The 10,776-nt window shown below is 49.1% G+C and overlaps 1 protein-coding gene across 1 annotated transcript; it reads left to right on the top strand.

Annotated features, from left to right (window-relative positions):
- Positions 1-2,449: 2,449 nt before the first annotated feature.
- Positions 2,450-7,200, top strand: CD8B (CD8b molecule). The gene is made up of 5 exons (XM_042871949.1): positions 2,450-2,591; positions 4,621-4,971; positions 6,187-6,270; positions 6,644-6,733; positions 6,827-7,200. Exons 1-5 carry the CDS (start codon positions 2,525-2,527, stop codon positions 6,865-6,867), a joined length of 633 nt encoding a protein of 210 aa, XP_042727883.1. The 5' UTR covers positions 2,450-2,524; the 3' UTR covers positions 6,868-7,200.
- The last annotated feature ends 3,576 nt before the right edge of the window (positions 7,201-10,776 follow it).

Raw genomic sequence — 10,776 nt, 5'->3', positions numbered from 1 at the left:
GAGCGAGGGGGGAGAAATAGAGTTGGAAATGTAACAAAGCTGGCAAAGGACCAGGAAATTGGTGCCGGGAAGGTGAGATGAGGGTATGAGCAAGGAGCAGATCTGCAGGGAGACTGTGGAGATGGGGCAGGGATGAGGTTGGGCAGAGGATCAAGAAGGTTGGCTTTTACTGTATACATTAAAGACTTAAATCCCACTAGAAGCTGTGAGGCAAGTAGCACAAACATAATGAAAATTCAGATTCCCCTCCATCTTGCCCCAGCCACCAGCAAGGCTCATGATCAGCGCTCCACAGGAGCCGCTGTACCCCGGCAAGGTCACAAACACCTCTTGTTTGTGTGAACAGATGGGTTCAGCTCACCCGCCCGTGCTCTTCCCAGACAGCAGCCCCAAACAAAGCGGGGATGTGATAAGCACCACCTGGCTGCCCGCACGCTCCCACGGCGCTGGGGCTGCTGTTGGAGATGGGCTGCCAGACACAGGCGTCCCACCTCTGGTTTGTTTACTGGGAGCAGCACCCAGCCCTGAGAACCACGTCATTTTGAACAAAAAGAGAAAAAGAAAGCCACAAAACTGCTCCAGCATTAAGCTTTTACATTGTTAATATTCTTCTTCTCTTTCCGTTGGACAAATGTAAGTTAAAATGCTGCAGGGAAGTATCTCTAAAGCTGCTATAATCATAAAATCATTTGAGTTGGAAGGGACCCTTAAAGGCCATCTAGTTTAACTCCCCTGCAATGAACAGGGACACTTACAGCTCCATCAAGTGCTCAGAGCCCAGGGGAACCCTCAAAACTCAAAGCATCTGCTTCAACAAGCCACTGTCGCCAACCTTCCGGCAGTATTTGAAGCCCACAGTAATGTGCCCTGTGCCCAAGGCTTTAACAGTGCTTACTCCACCTCTGGGAACACTCTGGTCCTGGCCAGGAGGTCAGAAGATGGGCAGGGGTCGGCAGAAAGAGAGGTGGGAAAGGAGGGACATGGCAGCAGGCAGGACAACTCATGTGCAGTGGAAAAGCTCTCCTGCAGTTGCACTTCTTCAGTGAGGGCCCTTGATAAAAAAGGTCCCCACAGCACTGGAAAGGGGAAATCTGACCAGGTGCTCATGAGGGGAGCCAGCCCCAGTGTGGGACAACCTTTTGAGTTCACTGCAGCCTTTATGAGAATACTGCACTCCGCGTCACTCCCTGAAAATGCAATTAAAACCTGCCTGCCTTGTCTGAATCACTGTGTTGCAATTCCCCTCCCCTCGCCTGCAGCCAGGTGCTCTCCCTTCCCTTTATGTGCAGCTTGGAGTTGGGGTCACTCTCCTTTGGGGCCATCCCAAATCTCCCATTACCCCAAAACCCCTCAATGCCCCCCTGGTGGTCTCCACCCAAACAAAAACACCAGCAGTGCGCAGAAACCATAGAAAATAAGATGCTGCCAACACAGCTCTGATGGATGACTGCGCCCTGTGAGAAGGGCTGTGCACTTAAAGGAACGAAATGAGCTGGAAAGCACTGAAATGACCTCTGGGCTGCTCCTGCCAGGAAAGAGTTAAGGAATGATTCAGCCGACCCTACATTTGACTCTTCACCACAAGGCTCTGGGTGGTTGTAGCAGGAAATTGTATTAAACAGAAGGGTGTGGGGGAAACATGTTAGAGCAGCACAGAAAAATCTGGTGAAAAGGTAAAAAACTACACCAGATGGGATGGAAAATCCTTTCTTCCCATTCATCTGACAACTCACAGATCCAGGGGGTCCTGAGTGGAGGGAGGGGGAACCCCAGAGCCCCCCCAGAGACCCTGTGGGCATGAGCCAGGAGGGAACCCCAGCAAAAAGAGAGAAGAAAATGACAGCACACAAGAGATTTCTTCCCAAAGATGGAAATACTGAAGTCTTGCAACCCCTGCACCCCACCGCTCCCTGCACTTTCACACCATGCATTTCACTGCTCAAATCCAAGCCATTCCTGCTCCAAATCCTTCACCTATAACTTCAGTACAACAAATGAGGCACTCGGTGTCAAAGCTCAGGGCCAGGTGGGGAGCCTGAGAAGAATTTCCTTACTTTTGCGGTTTGTCAGCCACTAAATTTGTTTGAGGTTTCTTGCTGTCGTCTTCAAAGCGTTCTGCGATGCCTCTCTCGTGTGAGATGGAGAGCTCTCAGCATTTTCCAGGCTCAGGACAGAATGCCTCCTGCACAAGGACGGTTTGCTGTGTGGTGAATCCCGGAGGCTGCAGTTAATTTTGCTGCCTTCTGCTGCAGCGGAGTGCCTGAAGTTACATCTTCTCATTTAGAGAGCAAATTGATTTCGACAGAAGACAGCCAAAGGGTGTTGTTTTATTCATTTAGGGCCCTCTGAGCCAGCTTGCTGCTCTCTGATACCTAAAGGCCAGATTTTACAACAGGAGGAGATGCTAGATGGTGAAATAGGAGGAAATCATTAAAGAGAGCAAGCCCAGCCCGTCGCCCTGACACCTGATTGTGAGAGCGGGGACCTCTCACCACCAACACCAGCAGCACCTGCACACAGCTGGATGATGTTGGACATGGCCACCATGGCCAGGCCATGGCTCTGGCTCTGGCTCTGCCTGCAGCTCCCAGGTAAGAGGGATATCTCTGGATGAGGGCAATTTAAATCGCCAGTCCCAGGTAGCAGCGATAGAATGAGAGGGAATGGCCTCAAGGTGTTCCAGGGGAGGCTCAGGTTGGGTATTAGGGAGCATTTCTTCTCAGGCAGAGTGGTGAGGCATTGGAACACGATGCCCAGGGAGGCAGTGGAGTCACTGTCCCTGGAGGCGGTCAGGAACTGCAGAGATGTGGCACTCAGGAACGTGGATAGTGGGCATGGTGTGGTAGGAGGCTGGTTGGGCTGGATGATCTTAGACATCTTTTGGAACCTTAACGATTCTATGGTTCTATAATTCATGGAGTGAATCATAGGGGATATGGACCGAATGTATCGTCAGTGTACTTATACTACGTATATATAGTGCCTGTAAGAGTTGCCCCAGTGCAGTGGTGGGGTCACCCCAGGCTCCCCAAAACGCCATCAGTTGTACCAAAAGTCCCAGATGGGAAAAACTAAATAACTAATTAGAGACATACAAGAAGGTGCCTTTGGGGAGAAAAGCACCACAGTACGGCGGGGTTGGCTAGCTTCCCTCTGGACAAGATTGCAATAAATCCCAGTTTGCCCCACATGGGTAAAGGGGAACCAATTGGCCCCCATGGCTCCATTCCTGAGCTGCTGCCTCATTCCCACCTGACCCCTGCTCCCAGCCAGACCTCTCACCACCATGGGGCAGCCAGGGTCAAGCACATGCTGTGCGGGTGGGCTTGCAGGGCTGGAGTTGCATGGGGCAGTTTGCAACAGTGGCCATGGAAGTTTGAAGGAATACATAAATTTTAAGGCAAATAAAAAAGGGAAAAAGGGCTCTGTTCAGCTTTCTGCATGGCTCTAAATCTTGCCTGGGAAACAGGCAGGGGAAGGGAGAGCATCCTTATCTCCTGAGGCTGTTTTTCACAGGGGCTGTGCAGCTGCACAGGATTATTTGCTGAACACAAAGCCCTGCTCCAGCTCCTGTCTTCCTTCCCCAAGGCCGTGCCAGCTCGCTCCTCTCACACACAAACACCACTCCTATCTGCCCAGACCTGAGATAATTTTCCAGCAGTACCTGCACAGCCCAAACAAGGCGATGCAACGCCAAAATGAAGCTTTCAAATCCTTTTGCTACCTTTGAGCTGTTCTCCCTCTCCAAATTGCAAAATTCTTATGAAAAACAGCCATCCAAAAATAAATATCAAATAAAATGAAATGTCTTTATCTTTATATTCATTTTCCCAATCTTTCCAAATTTTTCCTGCCCTTTCTAGAGATGTGTCTTAGGAAGAGACCAACGCATCCCACAGAAACAGCTCTGGAGATGCTCAGGTTTCTAGCTACAAAACAACAGAAATAATCTAAAAGTTTTAGCAACCAAAATAAGAGAGGGAAGGGGCTCAGAAGAGTCTCTGGATTCCAAAACTGAGAGAATACAAAAAATACAGCACTCTTAAAATACTTAAAATCATTCTTCCACTCCTCTCTGCCACTGAGCTCCATCTCCAGATGAGCGGTTGTGGGGTGATGTATGTGGTTTTACCAAAATAGATATAATAATTATTATTATTTTTCCAAAAAGTAGCTGGGAAACCAAAAAGGCCTCTGAAGGAATATCACAGAACCATAGACCAGGCTCTGAGCACCTGACGACGCTGTCGGTGTCCCTGTTCATTGCAGGGAAGTTGGACAATATGACTGTTTAGGGTCTCTTCCAACTCAAACGATTCTGTGATAGAATCATAGAACATCAAGTTGGAAAGGACCCACAAGGATTACTGTGTCCAGCTTTAACACAGGCTGATGCTTCTGCTAGAGGGGCTCAGGTCTGATGCCAGTTACTAAGCATAGAAGGAAAAGCTGGGCCGTTATTTAAGAGACAAGTGGACGTGGCACTGAGGGACGTGGGTCAGTGGTGGGACCCGGTAGGTCAGGCCAATGGTTGGACTTGGGGATCTTGAAGATCTTTTCCAACCTATGGATCTAACGAAGGTGAAATACACAGCTCTGTGTTCCTGCCTCTTTTTGTAGGTTTCTGTACAAATCTACTTTCATCCCAGACTCCAGGGCATATCTTAGCCCAGACAAACAGCAGCACAGAAATCATCTGCCCGATGAAGAGGGATCACACTGGGCTCTACTGGTACCGCTGGAACCAGGGCAGGCAACACTTTGAGTTCTTGCTATTTTCCAATCCTCTGGGAAAAGCCACATATGGCGCAAACATCAGCCAGGAGAAGTTCAGCATTCACGGGATGAGTTCCCACCACTCCTCCAGGCTGCACATCAGCCGGCTGCACGGCTCCGACAACGGCACCTACTACTGCTGCACCATCCAGTCCTCCGAGCTCATCCTGGGCACTGCGACCCAGCTCAGCGTGGGTGAGCATCACTCCTGGGGCTCCAAACCGTGCGGCAGTGGGCTGGGATGAGGGGGAGCATGTTGGCTTCCCAATCTGGAGGTGTAAGGTTGGGGCTTTGGGGTCAATGAGATGTCAGAAAATGCAGCAAAGAGCTACAGTGCATTTCTTAGTGGGCTTCTGGGGAGACAAACAACATGCTGAATTGAGATGCAGCTATAGATGCTGGCTCTAAAACACCCCTTCTTGCTTTTTGCAGACATACCTCACATCTCACATTCATTGTGCTGTCTCAAAATTCCCTTTGGGATCGTTGCTGCTTCAAAGAGAAGCTGATTTCAGATAAAGGAGAACTGTTTTTTTTTTTTTAATCAGCTATGCACCTATCTATGTCCCAAAAGCAAGGCATGAAAAACATGGCTGAAATTCAGCACCGCCAAGGACACTCCAATTTAAAACTAAGCCCCAGCAGGTGGCTGGAAAAGACTCAACTCTGCCAAACATTTTTTTTTTCTCTTCAATAGCCAGCATAAAACAAATCACCTCTAAGTTCCCTTAGATCTATCATTTTATTAGAAAAAATAATGCAGTTCTGAGCAACAACTGCAGCAATGTGAATACAGAAGAGACTCAGAGACCCCTGAAAACCCCATGTGCTGCTGCAATCCCTGTGCTCCTGTGTATAGGGGGCTTGGGGTTGGAAACCAACAAGCAGTGATGTAAAACCTTAAAATAAATGATGAGGCTGTGCCTGGCTGTAAGCATGGCTTGGGGATTTTTTCCTTCCTTCTGCTTTAATCCTGCCTATGTTTGCTCACTTAGCTTTTTATTAAAACTAGGGACTTTCTAACCACTGAGGGGCTCAGGATGCTCCTGACACCCAACTCGGGCAATTTCAAATGGTCTCAAGATGTTTTTTTGCTTTGTTCATTAAGAGATCCAAAGAGCTCTCAACTGTAATTAACATCAACGTTTGCAACAGTGCAACCTGACAGGCTGCTCAGAGAAGCCGTGGGTGCCCCATTCCTGGAGGTGCTCAAGGTTGGGCACCCTGGTCCAGTGGGGGGTGTCCCTCTCTATGGCAGTGGGTTGGAACCAGATGGGCTTTAAGGTCCCTTCCACCAAACTGTTCTGTGATTCTATGCTGGGTGTAGTTTTAAAAGCTGCTGTTTCCAGCCACCTCCTGTTTGCTGTGCTCAGCATGACATTAACACTCTTCTACCTCTCTCCCAAACAGTCGATGTTTTGCCTCTGCCTTCAGTGTCCACGGTGGCCCCATTCACCAAGAAACCCACACGATGCAAAGCCATCAACAAGAAAGGTACAGGAACGCGTTGGCTCTGTCTGCTCCAGAAGCAATGCCTGGGTTCTACGTGGGTGTAGAGGCCAGGAAGGATTTCCTTTTAGCTCTAGTGCTCCCCAGGGATGTAGCTCACCTGGATGCAGCGTCAGGTGGATCCCTGCACCAGCAAGAATGACACAAAAATGTTATCAAAACCCAGAGCTAAGCTCCCCATGATGCTTTTGATTTAGTGCATTCTCAAGGGATATTCTGGGGTAATGCTCATGGCCTCACCCCTCCCAAGAACAAGATCTGCTTTTCTCCTTCCTCACCCCGTGCTCCTCCACCCGGGTAGGACAGTGCTGCAGTGCTGAGCTGTAGGGGCAGCTCCTCACTCTGTCCCCCATTGCAGGTGCCTGCAGCCTCCTGGTCTGGGTCCCACTGGCTGCCACTGCCCTGCTGCTCCTGCTGAGCCTGATCCCCACCATCCGCCGCTTCTATCGTAAGCATCGTACCCTGGTACAGCCTGGCATTGGGGTGGGGAGTGTGTGGGGAGCTGGGGGTCCCAAAGCTGATTGGCACCATTTCCCCACAGGGCTGCAGAGGAGGCTGTGGCTTCGAGTCCACAGAAAGTAAATCCTTCTGGAAAAAACTATGGAGAATCACCTGTGTGGTGCTGAGCCCTGCTGTGATGCGAGCCAGGGAGGACACTGCAGAGGACTGGATCAGATCCTGCACTGTGCCGAGCCTTTCTCATGGAGACTTTGGGAGCACAGCAGCTGGCTCTGCACTGGGACTGGGGTATCAAATGGATGCATCCGGGCTGGAAAGATGCTCTGGGCTCTGTGCTGGTTGATGACTTTGGTAAGGAACACTTTGAGAGGTGGCTGCACACCTCGTAAAGATATTAGAAAGGGTAAATATATCATTCAGCTCTGCAGGCTGGCGCCTTGTGGCCCTGAGTTGGGTTGGATTTGGTCAGCAAGGGACTACGAATGTGGTGAGGAGCAGGGGAGCGAGCAGGGGTTAAAGCCTGCAAAAAGCTGTGGGGGAAACTCAGCCTGCAGACAGACACAGCCAGTCCCAAGGCCAAGCAACCGGTGGAGCAGCAGCTGATAACAGGCAGAGGAGCCCAACAGCACGGCGCTGCCCCAGCCATGGGCACTGAGCCTCTGTGGCACCACGGTGCTGAGCACAGGGCGGCTTTCCTCCCCTCTTAACACAGCAGCCAGCACACCTCTCCTCAGCTCCACCGTGCCCATGATAGCACTAACCTCACCACCCCAAAAAAACCCTTTTATTTTTGATTTTAAGGAGAAAAGTCAGCCCTGAGTGGCAGTACCATGTTCCTGTTGCACAGTGGCCGTGGTAGCTGGGACACAAGGATGGTCCCCATGCCACCAGGCACACGCATAGCACTGGCTGTGCTCTCAGCACACAGAACAGGCAATTGTTAGGAGTTTTATGTCATGCATTTTTTATGCAATTGCCGTAAAGAAACACTTTGAAGCTTTCTGTATGCAGAATTCCATTCTGGCAAAAAAAAAAACAAACAACCAAACTCAGCCCTTTGATGAGCATTCACCATGGGCTCCCTTCCCACGGGAAAACCTGCAGCTCAGCTGTGTGCAATCACAGGAGAGGACAGGCAGCAGCAGCCCAGGGCTCCGCACCTCCTTCTGAAACGCAGCTTTGTGCACTTCACCAAAGGAAACTATGAACAAAATCTGATAATGCCTCAACTCATCAGTGGGGGGTTTTTTGGGCAGTGAGCTTCAGAGATCTGAGCGGGTTTCACAAATGCAAGAACTGGTGGAAAAATCACCCCCCTCTCATAGACTTCTTCCAGAGCGTATGTAAGAAAGAAACAGGACCACTGATGAAAAGCAGCTTTCACATCTGAGAAAATGAGCCCCCCAAAGCGTTCTTTTTGTTGTTGCTCTTAACTTGAAAGAAACAACAGTTGAGGTCAGGGATGCTGCATTGCAGAGCGAGCGGGAAAGGCGTGTTTGTGGTGAAACCCCACGGAAAAACACGTGTGTGTGACTGCTGAAGGCAGCGAGCAGAAAGGCCTTGTGGTCACAGTGTCACCCAGTGATGTCCTCCAGGTGGTGCTCCCCCATTTCTTCCTCACTTCACACGTCCTCCCAGAAACTCTCCAGCCTTCTGCCCCCTCCTCCATGCATGGAAGCAGGCTCACAGCAGCCATAGCTGCTGAATGCCCACTTATACGTGCAGTTATATACATATTATTTCATACATCTTGACAGTTATATACATCTTGAAAGATATTTGTAGAAAAAAAACCCACTCTGCTCCTGCATTATGTTTCCCTGTAGCTCTTCTGCTCTATTTGCCCTCCAGCACTCCTGTCATGAACAAATCCCAGGCACCAGCACTGCAGACCCATATGGCACAGCTGCAGGAACACGAAAATCACTCCCAGGCAGCCCAAGCACTTCCCTGGACTTTACAACACTTCATTCAGTACACTAGAAATGCTGAGGCTGCACAGAAATAGATCTGAGCAGCAATGGAAAAGCCATTGCAGAAATACACACCTTCCCTCTGGACAGTTTGTTTTCAGTTGGCTCAGTCATCACTGATGTTCTAAGGATCATTGTGATGTAACTTAGAAATGCCTCTCTTTGGATGCACACTCAGTTTCCTGGGCAAACCATGCCCTGCTGGCACTCCAGGGAGAGTGGCCCAGGAGGCAATGGTGGGTCCCATCCCACTGTACAGAGCCCATGCTGTCACCCCAAGGAGATGCTCTCCTGGTCCCCAGCCCCATGTCCCTCCCCTCCACCATTACTGGGCTCACAAACCAAGGCAGTTGGCCGGATCCAACACCTTTTTATTTTTGACATCCACTGGGTCAACAGGCTACAGGGTTTTACAGCTGAACCTGTGTATGCATCTCCTTTATAGGGAATGTATACACACTCAGAAAATGGGTTCATTCTCCACGCAGTGGTGACCACATGGAAGAGATGGACCCCGTCCTTCTTCTGTGGTTAGGAGGATTGTGATGCTGGGAGGGCCATGCAGTGCTGCAGGTTCATCCCTGGGGATAAACGCCCTTGTGAGATCAACAGCTAAGTAAGTTTCATCTGCTCTGCATTAAACAATGAAATAATTGGAAAATGAATAGTGTTTCAGAGGAAATGGATGTGGAGTTTTGTAGCAAATGGCTTCTTTGAAGTGACACACTGTAATGAGAACGTCTATTTAAGAACATGAAAAAGGTTTGATTCGGAGCACATTCAGGTACATCCAGAGCACTGTTCTGTCTTCAAACAGATGGCTAAGGAATAATGACAGGACAGTCATCCCCTTAGTATTCCAACCTTCTTCACTCAAAATGATTTCCTGAGCCTGGTGCCATCTATGGAGTAACTCACAGCAGATCTCTTTGCCAAGTGCTTGTCCAGGCTCAGAACTCTTCAGCAAGGATATCTGTGGGTGATGGATGATTTCTTTAGATTTAATGCTGACCATCAGCAGCTTCATCTGCTGCCCCTTACTTTCTGTATTGATGGGAAGAGGCAGTGGATACTCAAGCCCCTTCCACACCCTCCTGCCAGTCACAAATCTGGAGACCTCAAGTGAATACTCACTTAGACCATGTATTTTCAAGCTAACAAGCCTTAGCCTGCATATTTCAAATCCATCTCAGACAGCCAATCCTCCTTTTTGCCCTTTTCTGAACTTTTTCTGATCCTACTTCTTCAAGTCTCCTCTTTGAGGCGGCGTGAGATCATCCCAGAGCATTCAAATACGTTTGGTGCATTGGAAGATGGATGGGACTGACCATGGATTGGATCACTGGAGCATACGATGTCATCACTGGGTTCTCTCTGGTAGAAAGATTCACAGAATCATAGAATTACCAAAGTTGGAAAAGATCTCCAACATCATCCAATCTGACCACCCACCTACCACCAGTATTTCCCCAGTAAACCACATCCCTCAGTACAACATCCAAACATCTTTGGACATCTCCAGGGATGGTGACTCCACCACCCCCCTGGGCAGCCTGTGCCAGTGCCTGATCACACTTTTCTAGAAGATATTTTTCCTAACATCCAACCTGCATCTCCCTTGGTGCAACTGGAAGCCTTCCTACCTGCTAACATCTAATCTGCTTCTAATTTCCAAGTAAATTTGCTGCTGAGTGTTGAGTTGATGTTTACCAGTCTGAACCCAGATTTTCTCTCCTGAGTGGCAATGTTTGGCTCCTTGTCTTATGGCAAAGCCAGGACTGACTTTGATTAAACATATCACTTCACATTCGTCTATTCTGAATTTCACCTGATCCTTTATCACCCAGTGTCTGATAGATCCTTTTATAGTTCTGTATTTACAAGGCATAAATGTAAGTAAATTAATTGCACGAAAGTAACATTTGCAGGTTATGTCTTAAACATGAATTGTTAGGTGACAAGTAAAGTCCAATGCTCACAAGCACAGGGCAGCAATTCTAGGGGACCCAGTACGGAAAGCAGCAGTCAAACATTCCTCTTCAGAGCAGTGGTGGGCACC

This window comes from Lagopus leucura, unplaced genomic scaffold (genome assembly GCF_019238085.1).
Source record: "Lagopus leucura isolate 7727_CA_CO unplaced genomic scaffold, USGS_WTPT01 Super-Scaffold_100004, whole genome shotgun sequence".
Taxonomy (NCBI): domain Eukaryota; kingdom Metazoa; phylum Chordata; class Aves; order Galliformes; family Phasianidae; genus Lagopus; species Lagopus leucura.
Note: the sequence above shows the minus strand (reverse complement) of the source record. Positions and strands in the feature narration are given on the sequence as shown.

Bases quoted from the DNA above. Each gene is read 5' to 3' on its own strand.
- CD8B (XM_042871949.1), top strand. From the start codon at position 2,525: ATGATGTTGGACATGGCCACCATGGCCAGGCCATGGCTCTGGCTCTGG. The intron at 2,592-4,620 runs GTAAGAGGGATA...CTCTTTTTGTAG, and splicing joins GCTCTGCCTGCAGCTCCCAG to GTTTCTGTACAAATCTACTT. The intron at 6,734-6,826 runs GTAAGCATCGTA...ATTTCCCCACAG, and splicing joins CACCATCCGCCGCTTCTATC to GGCTGCAGAGGAGGCTGTGG.